At 40.9% G+C, this 25,141-nt stretch overlaps 1 protein-coding gene across 1 annotated transcript; it reads left to right on the forward strand.

The window, feature by feature from the left end:
* Window positions 1–3,464: 3,464 nt before the first annotated feature.
* Window positions 3,465–24,025, forward strand: LOC134528999 (insulin-like growth factor-binding protein complex acid labile subunit). Its single transcript, XM_063362667.1, has 5 exons — window positions 3,465–3,546; window positions 13,373–14,359; window positions 14,623–14,988; window positions 17,359–17,633; window positions 21,372–24,025. The coding sequence occupies exons 2-5, from the start codon at window positions 13,373–13,375 to the stop codon at window positions 21,637–21,639; spliced, it is 1,896 nt and encodes a 631-aa protein (XP_063218737.1). The 5' UTR covers window positions 3,465–3,546; the 3' UTR covers window positions 21,640–24,025.
* Window positions 24,026–25,141: the final 1,116 nt, after the last annotated feature.

Raw genomic sequence — 25,141 nt, forward strand, 5'->3', positions numbered from 1 at the left:
AGCAGTTACCTACTCAAGCCTGCAAACATTATTAAATACAAGTTCACACCAGCGCCAAACGCCTAACCAGGGACTCGAACCCAGAACCACTCGAACTGAAAGCCGGCGTGCATCCAGTAGCGTTACGGAGATCGGCCTCACCCATATTTTCTCGTTATTAAATATTACAACATATCCGCACCCTTCGCTTATGCCTTAGGATACAGTATAGAGAAGTATAGCAAAACAATTTTTATTTGTTTATGAAACGTCCCAATCACATTCAAATTCAATAAACTTAGTTTTGAGGAATGAATTCAAAAATATCTCAGAAACATATTATTGTCAAATACGTTAATACGACACTGTGGGAAACTCTGGCCAATTATCATGTGCGAAGAGCGAGACATTTTACTGCATTGCTTTCCAGCTATTTTCACTCCACGCCGCTAGATGTCATTGTAAAAAAATGTAGTTACACTCCATGCCGCCAGGTTCGCTGATATCACTTGACTCACGTATTTTTTACGGGAAGCCTTCATTTCACAGACGAGAGAGCTACACCCGAAGTTCCTCGAAGTTCACATGATTTAACAGTATCTTTAATGTAGCTATCCTAACCGAATCAACCGTCCACAATGCAATGTTTTATAAAGTATTTATAATGTAGCTAACCTAACCTAATTGACCATTAGTATCATTTTATCAACACCGCCATATTTATTTACAATGAACAAAAAAAAAACCGAAGATGCACGATCGGGAGTTTGGCTCTCTCGTCTGTGAAAAGAAGGCTTCCCATTTCCTTACGAGTTTCCTATATTGTCTCTATTGCAATACTATTATGAAATGTTCACGTTGGAGTGACAAAACAGAAAGTATTTTCCTATACCGTGCGCTGCTTGGTTTTTAAGAAAACAAGTACGTACGCAAGCAACCGAAAAACAGTTATGACGTCTGGCCCTTGTGTTCTCTCATACCTACGTATCGTTCAGCGTCATTTCAACACAACGGGCCTTCGGTTCCGCCGAGTAGCTTATCAGAATTCTGGCGTTCCCTAGCGGCTATCTGCGTTCAAATACAAAGTGACGCGGTCGCCGTTTCTCGCAAGTGTTTCAACATGACGTCATTTGGCAGGTGCCCGGTGGACTATAATGCTTGGGCTCCGCCTACCCGGAAACACATACGTAGAGACAGGAAAATTTCGCAGATTCATTTCGCGATAGTCTGAAATTCATACACGTATACCTTGAAGCTGCTCTTGCTATTGGCTCACTGTTCGTCTGGGCGACTCTGGGCCAATGAGAAACCCTCCACCAAAGAAGTATCGAATGACGGACAAACCAGTTGAGACGTCTCGCAAGTAAGCAGCCAACGAACTGGCGTTATTTGCCCGCGTGTACAGAGGACTGTGTAGACTATCCTGAAGGTCATCTAAACCGCGAATTTTTCAGGTCCCTACACATACGGCATGCAGAGCTTCAGGAAAAACAACGCAATTTGAAAACTACTCAAGATATCCCGGTGGGGTCTGCTTACGAAAAGCATTTAAGAGTTCGCTGAGGGCCGAAATGTACTTTTGATTTCGGTTTATGTTTTTAAACTGTAGTTTTAGAAGAGTTAAAATGGCTAAAACGTATGTTTTCAAAGTAATTTGTAGGCGTAAAACAACTGGTACAGATTCTTGAAAGCACTTAAGGGACTTGCATGACACCTTTATCTTCATTTCTCGGCCATATAATGTTACGGTCACCGCTCATATGCACTGGGAGAAGACTGCGCGCCAATCCAGAGGAGACACCGCGCTAGAAGCACCAGCGAGCGTCGCGCTTATCATCCCGCCTCACTAACACACATACACCCCTGACGAGGTGGGCCCCTTAACTGGTGTGATAGGTAACATGTATGTTTTTAATAAACCTGACGTTACCATTGTTAGAACATTATTGATGAAATATCCTTAATGTTGTTTTGTAAAATATGTGCACAAATTTCCTGCTGCTAAGCATAAACGGTATTAAAAATCAATTTCCTTAGACATATTCATATCTTCAATTTTTTTAATATAGTTTCATTTACAAAAATATGGTTGTGTTAAAAAAAAGTCTATTTAAACGTACCTACCCCTAATTTTAAGAAAAAAATTCCTTATGTATTCTTCTGCTTTTTGAAATTAAAATACAGCTGCATTTTTCGACACACAGCGTTGATTAAAATTAAACGGTAGGTAATTTGTGGTTCTTAGTATGTTTCATGTCAAACAGAATGCTTTTATAGTACTACTTCGGAAACACATTTACAATAATATATACTAAACAAACAACTATTGTGTTGATATATAACAAAAAAAAATATTTTATCAAATATATCAAAATTTTTAAACGTTTGGAATGCTAATGAGTTACTTACATTAACATAACATGCATTCATTTTTTCTAGATATATTTGTATATAAACTTTAATGATTGATAAAAAACATATTCGTATTATCGAAGTAACAACGAATTTCGCGTCAACAGCTGTCAGCGCTGTGATGTAGCGTGTGTAACCACGTCGTAATCAAATTCCTCGGTGTCTGATACGCAATTGAAATATGGTTACAGTGCCAGCCAAAATACATAGAAACAAAACAGCGGACTCAGAATCAGGGGCATAACCGGGGGGGGGGGGAGGTTAGGGGTTCTAACGCCCCCCCCCCTAGCCATTATTTTTTTCTTATCTGAAAGCAGGTTAGCTGAAAGCCCGGGTGTCTTACTGCTATCACCGGCCACTGCACTGGAGGGGAAGAGTAAGCGAGCCCTACCGATTCTCCTTCCCTTCCCCTACCCCTGTCGCGAGCAGAAGCTATAAGGTTGTGACGAAGTGACGGGTCCCAAGCTTTCAAATATCTTACACCTTCTGTATTTAACCAGCGTGGTAATTATAAGCAGGTGGTGACTGGGTAGTTCTTCAAGCTAAAGCTAATTGTTTCCAGGAATAGGCCAGTTCTGCCTAAACCCAATCATTTTTATTCCTTCTTTTTTTTGTACTGTCGAGCTTCGAGCATGATTTATGATTTTGAGTGGACGTGGACAAGGCACTTGGATTGATTAAAATATCTTTAATTAATTTCTTACTTCATAAATCAAACAATTTTATTATTAAAAAATTAATAATTTTTTACCATTACAATATTTAAAGTTCAGAACCGGAAACTGCTCAAATAGCACTATTTTACACCTTAAAATCCAAATTTTTCCGGGGGAGGACACCCCCGACCCTTCGCTTTAATAGGGGGGGGGGGGCAGGGGGGTACATGCTTCTTAACCCCCCCTCCCCATACACAAATCCTGGCTACGCCACTGCTCAGAATTAATAAGAACTTCCCTGGATCGCCATGATTTCACATTTCCCTGGAAGCTATTGCGGGATGCGTGCTCGATCGGCCGCCTTATCTTGTTTAGAAAGTTTTATCGCCGTTTATCTACGTTTTATCACAACGCTTCTCTGTGTGCTGGCACTGACTAGCCAGGTTAGACCCGTGCGTTCACAAAGACAGCAGGGAGGAGACATTGCGGCCGGCACAGGGTGAGTTGTGACATCTGAAACAATTCATTCCATTTCAATATGTATAGTTCTTTTTACAAATGTGTGTACTGTTCAAGGGCCGAGATTTTCCTTGTAAGTGTTGAAACGTGTCAAAGTAGTGTTTCACGTCGCTCGGTTACTCACGGGAAGCATAAGATGTACATCAAGTTCTGTCCCTGCCCGAACACGCCCGAATATTCACCTTCGGCCAATCTCGGGATTTGTTTTAATTTTGAGCAGGAAAAATGTTAAATGTTATTAAAAGTGGTCGGTTAGGTTAGCTACATTAAAAGACTTTAAAACACTATGGACGGTTAGTTAGGTTAGTGTAGCTACATTAAAATAAACAGAGAAATATAAATATATAAAAATAAACCCGAGGTTGGCTGAAGGTGAATATTCGGGCGTGTTCGGGCAGGGACAGAACTTGATGTACATCTTAGGCTTCCCGTTACTCACGGCCGCTTATGACAACATAACCTCCAAGATTGTAGTGGGCTCCCAACATTGTGGTTGCCGAAACGGAACTCGTGAATTCACTACCCTCAGGACCCCAGCTTGCGTCAGCGATCACAAACAACGAGCGGGCTTCGAGTGGGTCTGTGTGTGATTCAGGGCTAAATGTTCACCGCAGGCTACAGCGAGAAGACATACAATATTGCCATGACGTACCGCGCTAGTGTTTCAATGCAGTCGGCCGATCTCCTTAGCTTCATTAGCCTCCAAACCTACCTTACAGGTTAATTATATGTCACGTATAAAAAAAATACATATATATATATTCAGCTACTTCCACATAATTTACTTTTAGCACTGACGAGCTGATTTTAGCGGTTCAATCTGTATTTGCATGAAATGTCCACCGTCTTATATTCAGAGCTAGTATAATGCTCATAAAATTTTCTGTTGCATAAAACAGAATGTGATGCGTTATTAATCGAGTTCTATTGAGGGTTTAGGCTACAAAAATAAAGCTTCGAAAAGAAAAAAAACTAATATGGTAACAATATAAGGGGGCGCGGAAGACTGCAATATCGGAAATTTACCATAATTTCCGCCTGGCCTCTTCGAAAAAGGTTGAAAAGTACAATAACGGAAATATGCCATAAGTTCAAAGAACGAGGCGGAATTATACCATATTTCCTTATACACTCCATGTAATGAGTACAGCTGCTTTGCTCTCGAAGTTGTGTATAGAATACATCGCTAGGTAGCACTGTTAACCCCCTAGCTGTTTCTTAGGTTAACTTAAAAGGCTACAGATAGCGCTTCTGACGGTTACTTTCTGTAGTTCCAGTCATAAATCAACTCAACAGATCGCGCACTAATAGAAACAAATGTTTCCAAAAATGGGTTATAGGAAGCAGCACTGTATTCTTATAGCCGCGATCTGTAAAAATAAAAATTTGGTACTTTTCCTCCTGTTTTGACGGGTGAGGTGGGGCGACGGAAGACTGCCATACTGGAAGATTACCAGAATCGATGAATTCCGTCTGGGGGCGACGGAAAACTACCATAAGTTAAAACGCGACCATACAGTCCTAATACTCGAACGACATGAGTAAATTATGTCTGTTATCTTAAAAAGAATTTTAATAAATAAACAGCATACAAAGTCTTGTGATTCTAGTTAATGTTTTAACTCCAGGTCACTAGTTGAAATGAAATGCAATCTAGTGACCGAAAATTACAATTCCCTGACAACCGACGGTTAAGTAAGTAAAATATTGCATTATATATATAATTATATATATATAACAGATTTCCACCTATGTACTGACTCATCACGATATCTCTTGAACCATAAGGCCTAGTGACTTGAAATTTGGTATGAATATTCATTTCGCCGAGTAGAGGTCAGCTCAATAAATAATACATACGGAGAGTTAACCTCAATTATATTGGAGCACTTGAAAAAGTATATAAGCACAATTTTTTTACTAATATTTACGAATAGTAAATAAAATTAATCAAAATATTCAATTTAAATCACTACTGAATATAATTTATTAGCACATATATAATTCGCACTTGTATGAAACTAAAACACGTGTTGTGAAAGTAGAAACTAGAAACATGTGGATAAATATTATAAATATGAAAACAGTAATCAGAGGCGACGAGCGTGTCAACATGCGCGACTAATAGAGGTTCTATTTCTATTTTGTTGGTAGCTTTTTTTCTAGATTTAATGAGTGATTTAGCGGGCAGCTTCAACCTGTTAATTTTGTGTTACAGTGATGCGCGCACATCTTAAAATTTCACTCTCATAATTTTTTCATAACGCGCCTAAAGAAGTATAACTTCAAAAATCGGTGGGGCTGTATCGAGACTCACGGCTGTTGGTTTCAAGTGAAACTTCTATGTCAGCGAGTCGCTTTTAGTGTAATGGTTTAAAATAAAATCAATAAAAACGAGAAATTGACTACGTACTTAAATTTTTAATTCAAAACAGACACTAAATGGTAGCTTACTACTAAAATTCTGTTTAATATTGTCCTGTGATATGATAAATCAGATACCGAAGGCATAATATTAAAATTAATGTTTTTTGGTGAACGTACAATCTGTATTGCCTATTGTTGTCAGTTCTCTATACACAATCACACGAATCGCCGCGCTATCACATCTGAGTTGTGAGCTACACTGAACAGAAATTTTTTCCGAACCTAAATTAAAACTAAATGTATTTGGGAGGTCTAGGTAAGGAAGACTTAAGTGCGTCTCAGGCCGAAGCCTATAAAGTTAGAAAAATGTTAAAACAAGATGATACGCACCTTTTCGTTTCACGTCAAAATGATATGACGATTACCAGACGGGATTTGAACCTATTTTCTCTGGAATACGAATATAGTGACTTACGACTCGGTCCATAAACTTCGATAGTGTATCTTTTCTCACCATCAGATTGCCTTGTAGTGATTCCTTATGCTACAGGCGTGAGTGTACGATTATTGCATAACAGTACAAATACATAGTTTCAGACTATAGTACTCTATGTAGTCTATCTTCACATGTCTTGAAAAATTATTGACATCTAATATTATAAGTACAACTATCAAATATTACGGTTTCCAAAATTTTAATTCACGTCTTTTGAGTATATCCTGTACTATTGCGTGTAACTAAATGTGATTTTGTTTACACATTTACCATGGGTGTAGACAGTATTTGTGGAAGGGAGGACAGAAGCCAGTCCCTCCTCCGGAAACTCTTTTACAAATATAATGCTTGAAAATACATTTTTAGGTTATTTGTCGATACCTTAAGTACTTTTTGAAATTCCTACCATTGTAATTTTTGTAAAATAAAATTCTTTGTCTAAATAAATCTGGCAACCCTACTCCCTCCCCCCCCCCTTTTTTTTTTACTACGCTCTTTACACTTATTGTTACAGAAACATGTTCCTCTTTTGAATAAGCTTCTCTGCACTAATACATGTGCCTTGTTAACAGAAGTGTAAACAAATATACACATAAAACAAACAAAACACAAATCTGTTTAAAGAAAGTTAGTATCTATGTGAATATCAACAAATCCAGTATAGTTCATTAAATAAAATTTCCACTGACAAACAACATTTTAAATAATAGGTCAATTAATTCAGGATGTAGTTTCGGACAAACGCCATTACTAATTAAACTGTATGTCATGACAAACATCAGTCTGTTTGTGCCTTAAGATCTCTTTCCCGAAACGTCGCAACTGTTCTCTTAAGAATCATATACTGTTTAGTCTGCGCTATCATCGTTGTGGTTTTCAAAATATCTGTTTTTTCGCTCAACTGTTGCTTACGGTGTTTGTCTGTGCTGTCATCACTGTATCTTTACATCACTGCATAGCCGTTGTTTTTTTCAATTTTTATCTGTTAAGTTTCATTGTTAATTTATTCTGATTGCCGTTGTGCACCGTAAATTTTCTTTGCAATTGGAACAGAAATATTCATGTAACCTTAACTATTTGTTCATTTACATGAAAATTACTGTATCACTATAAAATAGTGTTACCATTTATGCTTCGTGTTGCCCCAGTACCTCCAATATTTAGTTATTGGCAAACAGTTGTTTGAATAGCTTTCCAGGGATTAGCTGTGCATGTTAAGCACGGTAAAACAAAAGGAAGCTAAAGTAATATAAACAGTTAACTTTTCTGTGGCTTTAAAACCAGATAAATAAAATGTTTATACCATAACTTCATGCTTGTAAGCACACGCATATTTTAACTAAACATACTCTTTTAATAGCTAACATTTATTTCAAAATAACTTTACCATCGACAGTGCAAGCTCTTACATATGTTTTACTAGTCTTTATTTCTATATAATTATTGTACAGCGGGATTGAAAGTAACTAAAAAATTGCCAGTCTAGTTATAAAAATTATATTTCACTGTTATGAAATTACATAATTCATGCTGAACGAACAACATAAGAACACATAAATTTGTTCGTTACCGCACGTGTTAATGACACACGAAACTACAGTAAACTCGTGGAATAACATCAAGTCAGTGTTAAGAAGACTGCAAGTATCCGCTCTACCACTCTGGTTCTGGGGTAGAGCGCCTGCCTTGTGACTTGTAGGACCCGGGTTCGCGCCCCGGCTCCTCCAAGGCGGATTGCCCAGAAAAAATGGCGGCATTTTCTCTGGTAGGAATACAATCCCTTGTAACAAGTCAGGCTACCAAAGAAACGGTGGGTGGAACAGAAAAAAACCTTCCAGGTGGCTTCCAAATGGGGAGCCCGTTTCTTTTCTTGGGCTCCCCATGCGGTGGCCATTCCGGGGGTTTCTCCGGGGGAACGGAGTTTTGCAAAAATATTTCTTGTAGTTTTTTAGCGTTTTAGTTTTTAGTAACTGTAGCATTATCATTCCAACATGTTATAAATAAAGCTCAAACAAACATTTAAAATTTTTTTTCTTTTGTACAAAAATTTTTGAATTAAGTGTGCATCAGTCAGTGAGTGGTTGTGTGTTCAACCATTTATCGGTATATATTTTCTTGAAGTATTATTGACGGTTAAATTCTAGTCAGAAACCTTTGTTTTGTAGTATTTTAATTTCGACGAAAAAAAAATTTATAGGCACAGAATTTTATTCCGAAAAAATATGTCTGTAAAACAGCATAGTTTTCAATCAGGAATATCGTCTTTAACACGCGCTTTTTTATATGTGTGTACCGGTGTAAATCCAGATGTAAATAAGATATTTAATTTATTTCAACATGAGGTAAGCCTTTGATACTTTCCAACATAATCTTATGATTAAAAAATTGTCAATTTTAGGCCTCGTCAAGCAATGCGTGGTATATATGTTTTAATTATCTTACATTTTAAATTTGCAAATGCAATTTCATGGTATTAGGTGTTATCTCTTTAATATTTAATAAATGATATTCCAACTGTAATCAGAATCGATCAAAAAAAGATGGTAATGAAAAAAAATTATAATTGGGAAATATGTTTGTGAAACTATTCAGCTGTCCGGATCTGATATTCACGTTAACAAACGTCTCTGAATTACGATAGCATTTATTGTATAACCTTTAGTCAAAAAAACTAATTTAATTAATCAGAATTATCACATAGTAAGTAATGACATTAAAATCGGTGTCCTATTTTAAAACCTTCGAGTTATATTGGATGCCAAGCTTTTTTTCACAAACATGTAAATAATACTATTAGCAACACATGAAGATCTTTAGTTCTTATTAAATTTAAAACTTTCTCTGCATCAAAAGATTTTAATTAGGAAAGAATTGAAAGTATGCAGAAAAAGTTCTTAAATTAATTTTTAAAAATTTCAGGCATTTAAATTATTTTGCATATGCTACATTCCTATATAACCTATTTGCATTTTCTATTTATTCGTCGTTCGATCAGTGATGCACTTTTTATTATAAACATTTTATTACAATTTTTGTTGGTTCAGACAAAATGACTCAGTTTGGATTTAGAATTCCAACTTACAATTACAGAATTAGTGACATTTTTAAAACCATTAATAATATAAAATGTGTAAAAAATTATAACTCCTTTTGAACAATCTACAAATATTCATTGGTAAAACTTTTGTAATCTACATATTTCTTTTGTAGCCTATACACCGTTTAGTTTCGGTTTAAGATTTTTGTGAAAACCAAAGTAACCAATTGGTTAACTGAACTTTATCAATATGTGTTGTGTTGTGTTTTTTCGTGTTTTGTCGCATTGATGTGGATATCTTGTGTTTTTGTTGTTATTTTGTCATAATTCGTTTATAAGTGCTGTAATGCACAAAAATTGGATTTCAATTAGATATATTTTTATTTGCTAATATAAAAACTACTTAAATTTCAGCAGAGTTTATTTTTGAAGGACTGCAAGCCTGTGCAAAGCCCATCAACATTCGATGTACGAGCCTATGTCTCCCCTAGAGCGCCTGTGCTGCTTGCCCTGTGCCAACAAACTACACTACACAAAAATATTTCCCTCGCATTTCAGCGTCTTAAAAACACATTTTGTAGACTTTAAATTATTTATTATAGACATTAAAAACCTTAAGTATATTGTGTTCAGTCACAGAAAACATTACATAAGAAAACCCTTGAATATTTGCGTTGGATTGGCACTCATTAAATAATGATCTACAATTACTTCAATAATTATTACAGTGTGCAAAAAATTAAATTATATGAAGCTAGTTACATTACTATTTTACGATTAAGGTGTGGATTGCAACAGCCCATCGGCTGTCATCGATTCCAACGCTTGCCCAATCTTCATTTGAAAGCCATCCCCAACCTAGATTTCGTGTAAATTAACAGAAATATTTGGTAGGAGAAAATGCAGTGGGCTGCTGGCGATAGCGAAGTAGGAAAACCAGTTTCCGACTTGTTCGACACGGATACGCGAGCGAAAAGAACACGTATCACGTCCGGCTGCTACGGAAACCTAACCAATGGCCACCAATGAGAATGCTTGGTGGTTCTATAATTAACAGCCATGTTGGATACTTTGTATAATATAAAGTTTTATATACTATCGTATATACTGTGAAAATGTTTCTTGGTTCAAGTTTTACAGAATCAAGAATAACCTTTTTAAATAATTTGAATATATTTGAAAAAAATTATTTGTCTGTAAAGTCGGTTTAAGGACGATAGTTTAACGTGACAACGTCATAACAAAACATTGATGAAATGATTGCATACTTTTATGAATAAAATTGAATCATTTTTATTTTAATAATAAAAGAATAAATACTTTAAATTATACTAGTAATCAGATTTTTAAAATGCAAGAATACCTAATTAACCTTTATTGCCGAAATTGTTGTTGTATAAAGCAATGAAAACCACATTAACTTTTCACTTCACTTTATAAACAGTCGACGAAACAGTTCACGTGTAGATGACTTGTAATTAATTTAAAAAACTGGCGTTTAACTATAAAGTTTAAATATAATTATGAACATGTTTTCATATAAATAAATTGTAATCCAATATCTATCATCAATTATATGAATCACCATAATTTTTTAGTCAATTGTAACATAACCTATTATTACTATTATTGACGGTTAAATTCTAGTCAGAAACCTTTGTTTTGTAGTATTTTAATTCCGACAGCGTAACGGAACACAGCGTAACGAAACAATGAGCGTAACGGAACAATGTGCGTAACGGGACACTTTTTCGTCGTACAGCCGGCGTTCATCGATTTATTAGACCTTGTCACGTCAAAAAACGTGAAAATAAATCAACCTTAATGTCGGTACATACATATAAATTTACATCATAGTGAAATAAAACCACTTGCGTTCAGCTATTTGTGCAGTCGAAACCACATTGGAATTATTAAAAATAGAACCCAACAGGGCTATCAAACGAGAACAAACACTGAGCTCATATTGGCCAACAGATTCGCATACACGCGGGAGTTACGAGGTCAGCGTGTCTCATTTGTGGACTCTTTTTCTTGTGTGTCCGCGTCAGTTGCGCTGGGTGCTGTGTCCGAGTTCTAACGTTGCGTGTTACTTCAAGTGTCAAGGTCAAATTTACTGACACAAAAATACTTTTATGGGAAATTTTTTTGATGAAGCTCAAGATGAATGGAGTTTTCTAGTAATTAAAAAAAATCATGAAATTTAAAAAAAATATTATTTACGGGTAAGAATCATTCTCAATTTGCGGAAAATGGAATTCGAACTGGTTTTTCAAATGTACCCAGTCACTCAAATAGTGGGGGGTGCACGTATAAAACGTTTTAATGTAAATTCACATTCAGTAAACACTTAAAAAAATTAATTTGCCACACTTCTTTCGTAAACCTAGAGGTGAGGGCAGGCCCCCCAACCACCGCTTCCAAGGTCAGAAACATAGGTCCTCAAGAGAGGCTTTGGAGAAAAAATTAATTACTGTGTTACCAGTAAGAAAGATAGGTTTTAAATAATGTAAATCTGGAGTCACGCTGAATATTTAGTATGGAATTATGCCTTTTGCACTCCTAAATACAAAATAAAATAATATTTTACAAAATAGTATATTTTTTTAATGCTAGAGTATTGTTGAAAAGTAATTTTTTTATTACCGATTTTCTATTAAATTATTTTCCCCGATGAATCAACCGTACATATATATATATACACATAAGGGCCACTTAATTAACTCCTTATTTCCGTATATTCTAAACGCTTGGTTTTGGTTGATTATATGCCTATTGAAACTTATAAACCTGCTTAGTAAAAATTTTTGCTTCACTAATTGCATCATGGTAACTAACTATAAGATCATTTCCTGTGTTTCCACTGATAATTAACACTTTCAAATTTACTTTAATGCTCCCATTTTTTAAATATTATTTTATAGATAAAATATAGGATTATAAGAGAATCCATTGTATTTAAAGCTGCTTTTGCCTCAACCAACAAAAAAAAGTTTATGTTTATTTAATCTTCGTATATGAAACGTATATCAATTATTAAATGCCTACGAAAATCATGATGTACGAAAGTTATGGGTAATTAAAAAGGGGCGACTGAATTGTTGCCCATTGGAAGGGCAGCCCTTCAGGATTTTTCTGACAGTGGTTTATTTGTACAGAGACTGGAAGGGCAGCCTATCCAATTTCTGAAAACACAATCCTTTAAGAGTTTAAATAATCCTGAAAACTTTCCCCTTGGATGGGCAGCCCATCAGGATTTTTTCTAACAGTAGTGTTTTTGAAAGGTGTCTGAATTGTTGCCCCTTGGAAGGGCAGCCCATCAGGATTTTTCTCACAGTGGTGTTTTTGAAAGCTTGTCTGAATTGTTGCCCCTTGGATGGGCAGCCCATCAGGATTTTTCTGTCAGTGGTTAGTTTGTAAAGTGACCTAACCTAACCTAACCTAACCTTACCTAATCTAACCTAAACTAACCACTGTCAGAAAAATCCTGAAGGGATGCCCATCCAAGGGGCAACATTTCAGACAACCTTTCAAAAACACCACTGTCAGAAAAATCCTGATGGGCTGCCCATCCAAGGAGCAACAATTCAGACAACCTTTCAAAAACACTACTGTCAGAAAAATCCTAATGGGCTGCCCATCCAAGGGGCAACAATTCATACAAACTTTAAAAAAAAAACTACTGTTAGAAAAATCCTGATGGGCTGCCCATCCAAGGGGCAAGTTTTCAGGACTATTTAAACACTTAAAGAAACATGTTTTCAGAAATTGGATGGGCTGCCCTTCCAGTTGTTGTACAAACAAACCATTGCCAGAAAAATCCTGAAGGGCTGCCCATCCAAGGGGCAACAATTCAGCTCCCCCATTAAAAAAAGCTAATGTTGTTGGAAATGTCTCTGTGTCCAGATGGCGCTCGCAGTTGCTTTGACGTGCGCAGTGCTGGCTGAGGTGGTCTTGGCGCAGGACCCAACCTGCGGTCACTGTCGCTGCCACGTGGTGCACGAAGACCTGCTGACGGGGACCCCAGGCGCAGGCGCCTACCTTCACGTCAACTGCTCCGACGACAAGTACTTCCCAGGCCAGCTGCGCCCGCCCAAACTCACCGCCGACGACGCTAACCTGCCCGTGTCCGCGGAATTCATGAGGAACAGCTACACCTACGTCGGCGACGACTTCCTACTGAAGGGGGCCATTCGCTTGTCTCTGGCGGACAACGATATCAGTAATGTGTCCAGACGGTCTTTCTCCAGCCTCACGAGTCTACAGTATCTCTCCTTGGCGCAGAATCGACTGGACAACATCGATGCAGAGGTTTTTCACGGTCTCGGCCATCTAGAAGAGTTGGACCTGTCACAGAACTTCTTGAGCTATATTCCTGACGGCTTGTTTTCTGAACTTGTATCTCTCACAACGCTGCGCATTGCATCCAACCGGCTGGACAGCATTGGACCGAAATTCTTCCAAGGGCTTTCCAAGCTTCAGACGGTAGACTTGTCCTTCAACCATATCAACGAATTAATTCCCGAAGCTTTTTCATCACTGTCGCTCTTGACAAATTTAATATTATCGGGTAACATTATCACCGATGCTAGAGCAGATCATTTCGCCGAATTAAAAAACCTTGAATATTTGGACTTGTCAAAAAACTTGATGTTGAATTTGGAGCCAGAAACTCTCAAGAATCAAGAATCGTTGAAAAAACTTATCCTGTCTGGAAATCGCCTCACGTCCAAGTTCACCTTACCAGGGACGATCATGTACCTCGACTTGTCCGACAACCCTATAGAAGATATCCAAGATATGTGGAAACACCTAGACCTCATGGAAGTACTGCTCGTGGCGAATACATCTATAGACAAATTGGATGGTGACTTCGGTTTCAAAAATTTACAGGTCAGCCCAATAATTGAATACATTTTAATATAAATCGATGTGTCATAGAGCTCATATAGAGAATTCGTAATTTATTTACTGTTGTTTCGAACACTGGTTGTGACAACTCTATAGTGGTTGGTTTTAATCCTGACTTTGCTAAGTTTCCATGATATATACTTCTCCTGTACTGTACATTCAAATGTAAGATCTTGTGGCTGTCCAAGGAAAACATAGTTGTATGATATTTAAAGAGTTGAGCTGGTTCTGGTGACTCTCCGCAGGTGTTGAACATGTCGGAGAACCGGCTGGAGAGCTTCCCGGTGGACACGCTGCCGGCCCTGCAGACACTCGACTTGTCGTGGAACAACCTGACCTCGGTGCCCGATGGCGTGGCACCCGCGCGCATGCCGGCGCTGTGCGAGCTCCACCTGGACGGCAACCCCGTGCGGGAGCTGGTCTTCCCGGCGTCAGACCGCGCCTTCGAGCACCTGCGCCTGCTCAGCCTCAACGGCGACCCGCAGCTGCAGGCAGTCGGCCCCGGCGTGCTCGCCCGGGCAGCCCCCGGGCTCACCGCGCTGCGGCTGTCGCGCAACCCCTTGCTGGCCTCGCTGCACGAGCAGGCGCTCGCAGGTCTCGACCTGCAGGAGGTGAGCACCGTCACCGTCCAGTAGGGCTCACCCCCTGTACTAGCCCGTGTAGCCCCTGGGCTCACCCCCTGTACTAGCCCGTGTAGCCCCCGGGCTCACTCCCTGTACTAGCCCGTGTAGCCCCCGGGCTCACTCCCTGTACTAGCCCGTGTAGCCCCCGGGCTCACTCCCTGTACTAGCCCGTGTAGCCCCCGGGCTCACCCCCTGTACTAGCCCATGTAGCCCCCGGGCTCACTCCCTGTAATAGCCCGTGTAGCCCCCGGGCTCACCCCCTGTACTAGCCCATGTAGCCCCCGGGCTCACCGTGCTGCGGCTGTCGCGCAACCCCTTGCTCGCCTCGCTGCACGAGCAGGCGCTCGCAGGTCTCGACCTGCAGGAGGTGAGCACCGTCACCGTCCACAAGGGCTCACCCCCTGTACTAGTCCGTGTAGCCCCCTGGCTCACCCCCTGTACTTGCCCATGTAGCCCCCGGGCTCACCGCGCTGTTTTTGAAAATATGTATTAATGTGCCTTTTTTTCTTACAAATGTGAACTGTTAAAAAGTGCCATTATTTAAAATTCTTTTGTGAAAAATATCCTATTTTGCGTGGACTTCTTCACTTTTAAACAAGATCCAAGCCTGAAAGAACTTATAAATCTTGTAACTTTCGAATAAAATCATAGCTCACAAATTAAGTACTGGGAAGGTTGCAATACTATAAGACACACACCTCTAATTTTTGAAAGCAATATTCTCACACAGGCTTCAAGGGTTATGTGTTTTCATTCATATCAATTCTGACTTAAATAAGTAAGATAGTCTGGAAAACCAAGAAAATTAATTGCTCACGTCATTCACAACGTCTTTAGGCTCAAAATTTATTATACTACTACAGTGCTCTCTTTAACAACGCTCACTTTATGATAGTCTAAATGACAAAGGTTACATACCTTCCATTGATTAAGAAGTTAATCATATCTATAAAAAACAATCTTGTTATTAAGCTTTTTAAGCTAGGATTGGTCTAATTTTAAATGTTTATAGAGAGTCTATAAAAGAATATCCCAGTATCAATGATATATTAAAAACTACTTGCTTTAGTTATACAGCACAAATCCAACCTAAAGACCAATTCTTCCCACACTTTGGTTAACACGTCCGGAGTAATGGAGGCTATACTCTTCAGTTCTGTGTCTCAAATCTGGCAAATTATTAGTAGGGCTTAGTATTTTTCACGAAATCATCTTGTAGCTCATTATACTGCAAAAAGGTATGCCTTCGTGTGCGATTGTTTTGCTTGTAATTGGAGGCCATCTTCAAGAGAATCCATTGCCATATTTGGCTGGGTCATTCAGGTCGCGTTTGCTCCCGCACTGGTGCGCCGACAGTAGATATGTACCTGAAATAAACACAGTCGACCACGAAAGACAGAAAGTGCTAAGTTCTAACACACAGCTGGCTTGAAAATCTTTCCGCATTGAATGCGTGGCCTTAATCATTTGGTAGCACCAGAACGTAAACACGATCTTCTATAAAGCCCCAAAGATGGTATGACAGGTGAACGTGGAGGGCAGCGAAAAAAGATCTCTGTCGTCGCGACCATTACGACCAATCCAACGGTCAGGGACTTCGACGTTCAACTACTCTAGTGCAAAGAGATTCCAATGGGGAAAGGCTCCATCCTGTATTATCTTTGAAAGATTTGTGCAATGGGAGTGCATGAATTTATGTAAGCTTTTGGACATACGCCATTGCTAAGCACTTAGCAAGTGCTTAGCAATGGCGTATGTCCAAAAGCTTACATCAAGTCCATCCTGTTTGCCTAATAAAGTTTACAGGTTCACCCTCAACATAGGTGGCGCTGCAAGAGAGAAAACAACAAATCTAAAACTGTTTGAGTTACTCTTTAATTGTGGCCTTGAACCGAAAATTTTACAACGTTTAAAGATTACACGATTATAATGTATAACTGGGACATAGTTTTCTGGAAGCACTGCACTTTGATTCAGGCTATTCCGGCCGTGTTCCAAGACGTCCGACCGCCGCTGGTCGGACTCACGTGGAAGCTGGGGTCGTTAAGGGCGCTTGTGCCGTGCTCGCAGCTGGACCTGAGCTGGGACGCGCTGAGCAGTCTGCCCGAGAGCCTGGAGCAGTGGGAGCGACTCAGGTCGTTAAGGGCGCTTGTGCCGTGCTCGCAGCTGGACCTGAGCTGGGACGCGCTGAGCAGTCTGCCCGAGAGCCTGGAGCAGTGGGAGCGACTCAGGTCGTTAAGGGCGCTTGTGCCGTGCTCGCAGCTGGACCTGAGCTGGGACGCGCTGAGCAGTCTGCCCGAGAGCCTGGAGCAGTGGGAGCGACTCAGGTCGTTAAGGGCGCTTGTGCCGTGCTCGCAGCTGGACCTGAGCTGGGACGCGCTGAGCAGTCTGCCCGAGAGCCTGGTGCAGTGGGAGCGACTCAGGTCGTTAAGGGCGCTTGTGCCGTGCTCGCAGCTGGACCTGAGCTGGGACGCGCTGAGCAGTCTGCCCGAGAGCCTGGTGCAGTGGGAGCGACTCAGGTCCGTGAATCTGCAGCACAACCCGTGGGCCTGCGACTGCTCCTTGCAGTGGATGCTGGATGTTGTCGTGTCGCGGCTCTACACCACGGATCAGAACCTGCTTTACGAGCTGAGGTACAGTGTCAGTAGTATGTAAATGTTCCTCGGAGCACAGGGTCCAGGGTGTGGAGCCAGTGGAGTCGACCGCCATCTTGGATTGTGACGTCACGGTGGCCATCTTGGATGCCCGTGACTTTGACCTTTGACCTTGACCTTGACCCCGGCGGCCATATTGTATCCGCCATCTTGGATGACGTAATTTTGTTTTCTCGAACATTCTGGCATTTTATTTTTCGCCATTTTGTATTATGATGTCACCATTGCAATTTCCGTTACGTCCGCCTTCTTTAAAATCTTTATTTATTATCCGATTTGAATGAAAAACATTTTAAAATTTATAAAAAAATTCAATTAATAAAATTTTACTAAAAAATTTAAAATAAACTTTTACGGCACCGATCCTTCCCTCACAGGGTTCTAACCGAGGACTCTTAGCTCCGTGCCGTAAAAGTTTGTTTATTAAATTTTTTAGTAAAATTTTATTAATTGAATTTTTTTATAAATTTTAAATATTTTTCATTTAACTCGGATAATAAATAAAGATTTTAAAGATGGTGGACGTAATGGAAATTGCAACGGTGACGTCATAATTCAAAATGGTGGAAAATAAAATGCCGGAATGTTCGAGAAAACAAAATGACGTCATCCAAGATGGTGGATCCAACATGGTAGATCCAAAATGGCCGCCGGGGTCAAGGTCTAGGTCAAGGTCACGGGCATCCAAGATGGCCGCGGTGACGTCACAATCCAAGATGGCGGTCGGCTCAACTGGCTCCACACCCTGGGCCCTGCGCTCGGAGGAACATTTACATACTACTAGTGTCCAAGTCCATATTACAAATTGACCTTGTAATATTTATTGAACTTTTATGTAAAATATGATATTATAATAGTATATTTTTGGTATCGCACAATCGTTATGTACCCGAAAGCCTGTTGTTTTAGTAGTTATACTTCTTTATGCACGTTATGATTAAATAATGAGAGTCAATAAATTATTACGATGCACGCGCACAATGCAGCGAAATTTTCACAGGATGAAAAAAAAATCTACATACAAATAACAATTATGTATGTTGATTTGAAATATTATACTTTAGTGATTCATATCGAATACTAATACATATAATTAAAACATTTTTTTATTGTGAATATCAGTGATGTAAATTGTGGTTATAAACTTTTTCAAATGTAATTATGTTAATTAAGGTTATGTTCCCGTATGCATTACGATGTCAGGCTGCTTGAAAGCTTCCATTGTCGCTGGGAGAGAGTTAGTTTCTGTGGATGGTTTAGTAATTTCCTGTCTGTTTTCCATGGGAATGTTCGTGAGATTTGTTCCCGTATGTATAATTTATTTGTATTATAACTTATTTCATTATTTTCTAAATAATTAAAATTAGTTAATAAGAACAAACATAAAGCACATTTTTTGATTTCCATTATTATATAAACTTTATCTCGATTATTTTACCAAATTTAATAAATAATTTTATACGCGTGTTTATAAAAAAATTGAATACTGAGTATTTATTTAATTTATTTAATGTGATTTAATTTATACTTCACCAAGCATATTTATAACATCACTTCAGTTCTTTTATTATTTTATTTCTAATAATTATTTTGCATGAAAAATTAAAGTTAGTTGTTTATTATGCCAAGTAAGTATAACATAACTAGCGTACATAATTACACGCACCCAGCACATGCATGCACTCTTTTTTTAGTGTACTAGCTCCATCATTTGGCTTATATATTGTAAGTGTGCATGGCTTTACACGTTATATCGTGTCATTTTAAGCTTTCACTTCGCGAAACATTCCTGTAGCCTTTCGAAAATGATGTAGGCATCGATACGTAATACAAATTAGTTTTTGTGTGTTCAGATGCATACTGAAATTTTATATTGAAATCAAATAGGAAAATAGAAATTTAAGTAATCCACCCTATTGAATAAAAATATGCCAAATTAGTTTGGCCTTTTCCTAACCGATGTCGCATCATGTTATGACTGAGAGTATAATCATACTTTAAAAAGGAGGTTGTCTGTAAAGTCGGTTTACGGACGATAATTTTACGTGATAAAGTCATAAGAAAACATTGATGAAAAATTGCATACTTTTTAATTTTCAAATATTATTCACAGTTTTTGAAAATTTAATTAAATTAATTTGTTTAAATATAATCACGAACAATTAGTTAAAAAGCCCGCCTTAACCTGTTTGTAATTATAGAAGATTTTCTCGCACGGTGGTTGGCCGGTTCTTGCACGCTCGGCTCAGGCGGAACGTGACAATATCTCGTGCATGCAGCCGGCGTTCATCAATTTATAAGACGTTATCACGTCAAAAAAAACTAATTATCCGAATCCCCACAGCATATTCAGCTCAAATAATAATACAGGTTTAATATTTTATAATTCATTGCATTGAAAGAAGCAGTCCCTGCTGTATGTGGGATGCAGGATGGTCTTCAATGTTCGCAAGTAGTGGAGGGCTTCGCTGTACCTTAAGGGGAGGGGAAACAGATTCTATTTATTATCCAGTCCTGGATAAAAATCAAAGCGGACCACGAGTCCAAGTGCCCAACCCACCGCATGGTAGTTTCTCTTCTACTCTGTCAAACTCTTCATCCAGACCATCCTTTGTCTCCTGTATTCTCCTACACTTAATGCACCCTGCATGACAGTGCCCAGGGTTTTCCCTGTGTCTATTCAGGTTTTACCTGGGCCAAACCTATCTCTAGTTATAGTCTACACATATTTATGAGTGAGGGGAGTTAGTGATCGTATCAATTGGTGTCATGGCTGTCCAATCCCTTCCTAGTACACGATGCATGAGACCCTCTCCCCGAATGGCTAATCCCAGCATGACTAGGCGTATAGGCTTCGGCCTAAGACGCATCTAGGTCCCTCCCCTAATACGAACCCCTCCCAAATACACTTAGATTCAGTTAGGTTAGGAAAAAAAACTGTATTTATTGAAACTTGCCTACGGTATACTCAATATATTCAGCTGAAATATTATAACTTCAAATATAAAAACAAGTACCAAATTTTGTAATTGTTATAACATTTGTATTCGATATAATAAATAATATAATTTTTTTAAGTAATACTTCTTAAAAAAATGTCTTCTGTGCATGGTCTTTTATCTAACAAACAGGCTGGGGCGCAACAACAGGGGGGGGGAAGGGTATTATGCCCCCCCCCCCCCCCGAAACTTTGAAGTGGGGGCAAACGGGGGCAAAGAAAGTGCTGTACAAGTCGGATATGTTATTTCCACTAGCTGTGTAATCAATTTTTAGATAATAAAACTGCTTAAATAGCACCATTTTCGACCTTGAAATACAAATTTTCCCGGGGTTCCAATAGGGGGAATCGATGATTCTTAATAAAAAGGTATATCGCCCCCCCCCCCCCCCCTTTTGAAAATTTAGTTGTTGCGCCCCTGCAAACAGGTATATAATATTGGTATTTAAATGCTCATATGTAACCAGCTGGCAGTAGAAAATAAATGACAGCATTTGTCAGTACAAGACTTCCTATCCCAGTCATTTCACGAGTACAGAGAGTGTCCAAGTCCTTGCTTCCCGAACAGGAACTTTCCGCTTGTGACTGCTTCTCAGTCGGATATAGTCCGTCTCACGTAGCATGTCTCTAATTTAAACAAACCCTCGACAGCAGTAGCAGGGATACTTGGTGTGTGTGATGTCTCCCCGCTGTGCTCGTGACACGCGGTGTCTGTGCAGGTGCGCCTCGCCGGCGCAGCTGCGGGACCGCCGCATGGTGCATTTCTACAACTGGACGCAGAAGGTGTTCTGCACGCAGTTCGAGCAGCTGCGCATGAGGCCCCTGGACGCGGGGGAAGACGTCGAGGCGGCGGGCCTCGGCTCGTCCGTCACCGCCGTCATCGTTGCGCTGTCCTTGCTGGCCGCGCTCGTCGCCTTGGTCGTGGTCGGCGTGATCCTGCAGAGACGCATCTCCTCCAGGAGGCGGCTGCGGAACCGCCGGTTCTAGCGCCTGACGGCCCGCTTCCTGTCGACGGCGAGCCTGTCACCATGGTCGTGGTCGGCGTGATCCTGCAGAGACGCATCTCCTCCAGGAGGCGGCTGCGGAACCGCCGGTTCTAGCGCCTGATGGCCCGCTTCCTGTCGACGGCGAGCCTGTCACCATGGTCGCGGTCGGCGTGATCCTGCAGAGACGCATCTCCTCCAGGAGGCGGCTGCGGAACCGCCGGTTCTAGCGCCTGACGGCCCGCTTCCTGTCGACGGCGAGCCTGTCACCATGGTCGCTGTCGGCGTGATCCTGCAGAGACGCATCTCCTCCAGGAGGCGGCTGCGGAACCGCCGGTTCTAGCGCCTGACGGCCCGCTTCCTGTCGACGGCGAGCCTGTCACCATGGTCGTGGTCGGCGTGATCCTGCAGAGACGCATCTCCTCCAGGAGGCGGCTGCGGAACCGCCGGTTCTAGCGCCTGATGGCCCGCTTCCTGTCGACGGCGAGCCTGTCACCATGGTCGCGGTCGGCGTGATCCTGCAGAGACGCATCTCCTCCAGGAGGCGGCTGCGGAACCGCCGGTTCTAGCGCCTGACGGCCCGCTTCCTGTCGACGGCGAGCCTGTCACCATGGTCGCGGTCGGCGTGATCCTGCAGAGACGCATCTCCTCCAGGAGGCGGCTGCGGAACCGCCGGTTCTAGCGCCTGACGGCCCGCTTCCTGTCGACGGCGAGCCTGTCACCATGGTCGTGGTCGGCGTGATCCTGCAGAGACGCATCTCCTCCAGGAGGCGGCTGCGGAACCGCCGGTTCTAGCGCCTGATGGCCCGCTTCCTGTCGACGGCGAGCCTGTCACCATGGTCGCGGTCGGCGTGATCCTGCAGAGACGCATCTCCTCCAGGAGGCGGCTGCGGAACCGCCGGTTCTAGCGCCTGACGGCCCGCTTCCTGTCGACGGCGAGCCTGTCACCATGGTCGCTGTCGGCGTGATCCTGCAGAGACGCATCTCCTCCAGGAGGCGGCTGCGGAACCGCCGGTTCTAGCGCCTGACGGCCCGCTTCCTTTCGACGGCGAGCCTGTCACCATGGTCGCGGTCGGCGTGATCCTGCAGAGACGTATCTCCTCCAGGAGGCGGCTGCGGAACCGCCGGTTCTAGCGCCTGACGGCCCGCTTCCTGTCGACGGCGAGCCTGTCACCATGGTCGCTGTCGGCGTGATCCTGCAGAGACGCATCTCCTCCAGGAGGCGGCTGCGGAACCGCCGGTTCTAGCGCCTGACGGCCCGCTTCCTGTCGACGGCGAGCCTGTCACCATGGTCGCTGTCGGCGTGATCCTGCAGAGACGCATCTCCTCCAGGAGGCGGCTGCGGAACCGCCGGTTCTAGCGCCTGACGGCCTGCTTCCTGTCGACGGCGAGCCTGTCACCATGGTCGCTGTCGGCGTGATCCTGCAGAGACGCATCTCCTCCAGGAGGCGGCTGCGGAACCGCCGGTTCTAGCGCCTGACGGCCCGCTTCCTGTCGACGGCGAGCCTGTCGCCATGGTCGCTGTCGGCGTGATCCTGCAGAGACGCATCTCCTCCAGGAGGCGGCTGCGGAACCGCCGGTTCTAGCGCCTGACAGCCCACTTCCTGGACATTGTCTGGAGCCGCGTCGACGGCGAGCCTATATCACCGGCGTTTCGGACGAACTTGCAGTCGCCGTCATCAGCGAACAGTTTCCTACCTGTGATGGCGACTGCAACGAGCTACAAGCCAGAATCCAAAGCAGCTTTTAGTTTGCTCTCATGGCGACCACACGCGCGACAACGCGTGCTGCCATTTCGATCTTGTCGTGGATTCCGCGTCGATCGAGAATGTGCGCGGAGTCTGTGTCACTTTACTCGTCTGAAATACGACTGTTCACTTGCTCGTTAACAAACGTAATCGTAATGCTTCGCGAGTGACGTCTGAAAAATGGGAATTGCTTCTATTGCTGTTGTGAGTTTGTTTAAATTTGAGACATGTTACGTGAGACGGACTTTAACCGACTGAGAAGCAGTCACAAGCGTAAAGTTCCTGTTCGGGAAGCAATGACTTGGAAACTCTCTGTACCCGTGAAATGACTGGGAGAGGAAGTCTTGTGCTAACAAATGCTGTCATTTATTTACTACTGCCTGCTGTTTACATTGTTTGCATTTAAATACGAAAATTATACACCTATTTGTTAGACCACGCACAGAAGACATTATTTTAGGAAATATTACTTAAAAAAAAAAATTATTTTCTTTATTATGTCGAATACAAATTTTATAAAATTACAAATTTTGGTACTTGTTTCATATTTAAAGTTTTAATATTTCAGCTGAATATATTGAATAATTAGCCAACTTATTATGTATTGAATATTTATGTGTCACAATAAACTGAACGTATTTATTTCGTGTAATTTAATATCATTCTCTTAAATTCTTTATACAACTTTATTATGGCTGAGAGCTGGTATAAGGTGTTTCTGAGACTTCTATAAACCAGTCTCACTTGCGTACGAACTCTTGCTGTACATAGCCTTAACTTTTAAATTTTGCATACATTGAAATAAATTTTATTGAGCGATTATAAGGTGTTTTTAAGATGTAGATATTACGTTTACTGAAAATCTTTAGCAATTTTTTTTATGTGTAGACATATTAGTTCGGTATACGGCATTTGGTAGGAGTATTTTTTGTGAAAATGGAACGGAAGTCAATGAACTGAAATTTGACACAATATGATGGACCCACGTGTAGCAACATAAACCCGTACATAGTCACTTTCGTAAACATTAGGTTACAAACAAAACTTATTGGTGTTCCAAATGAAATTTCATTATAGTGAAACTACTACTAGTTGGTAAACTAAAATAATCATACTAAAAAGTAATGTGACATTTGAAAAAACGTAAGAAATTAGGCATTGCGATATAATATATATTATCCTCTTAATTTCACAACAGGCTTAATTGCACAGCGTTAGAGCACGTGCTTGTTAATTTCAAGAAAATAGTTTAAATTTTAGCACTGGAATTCTTTTTACTTTTAAAATCACATTATAATATAATATAATAATGTTGAATCAGCTTAATAACGTTCAGGATTGCATGTAGGAAGTATTTACAGACAGATTTCTGTCGTTTGGACAAAAAGAGTAAACAAACATATACTTAGTGTTATAATAATGATTCGGGTTAATATTTTAGTAATTCCATAGAAACATAACTTCTAAAGGGCGCGGAAACTTAAGATAATTAACTGTTTAGTGAATTTTAACAAGATGGGCAATATGTCAATAAAATTCCTTGTCGAAAATTAAGTCCAAAGCCGGGGTTTTATCGGAGCTGTTTCTAATAGTTAAAAATATCCAGTTGTGTAGTGCGGCTAATTGCTATCTTCGTTTGACGGTGGCCAGCAACGTTTACTATTCAGGCAGCGAATTCTAGTGGCGGGCGCAGAAATTATGCGTGTGATTCGCATCCAGAAATTTTGGTATTTGAAAAGCAAACATTTTATTTATCAG

The sequence above is a fragment of the Bacillus rossius genome, chromosome 2 (assembly GCF_032445375.1).
Source record: "Bacillus rossius redtenbacheri isolate Brsri chromosome 2, Brsri_v3, whole genome shotgun sequence".
Classification (NCBI taxonomy): Eukaryota; Metazoa; Arthropoda; class Insecta; order Phasmatodea; family Bacillidae; genus Bacillus; species Bacillus rossius.

Bases quoted from the DNA above. Each gene is read 5' to 3' on its own strand.
- LOC134528999 (XM_063362667.1), top strand. From the start codon at position 13,373: ATGGCGCTCGCAGTTGCTTTGACGTGCGCAGTGCTGGCTGAGGTGGTC. The intron at 14,360-14,622 runs GTCAGCCCAATA...GACTCTCCGCAG, and splicing joins TCGGTTTCAAAAATTTACAG to GTGTTGAACATGTCGGAGAA. The intron at 14,989-17,358 runs GTGAGCACCGTC...CCGTGCTCGCAG, and splicing joins CAGGTCTCGACCTGCAGGAG to CTGGACCTGAGCTGGGACGC.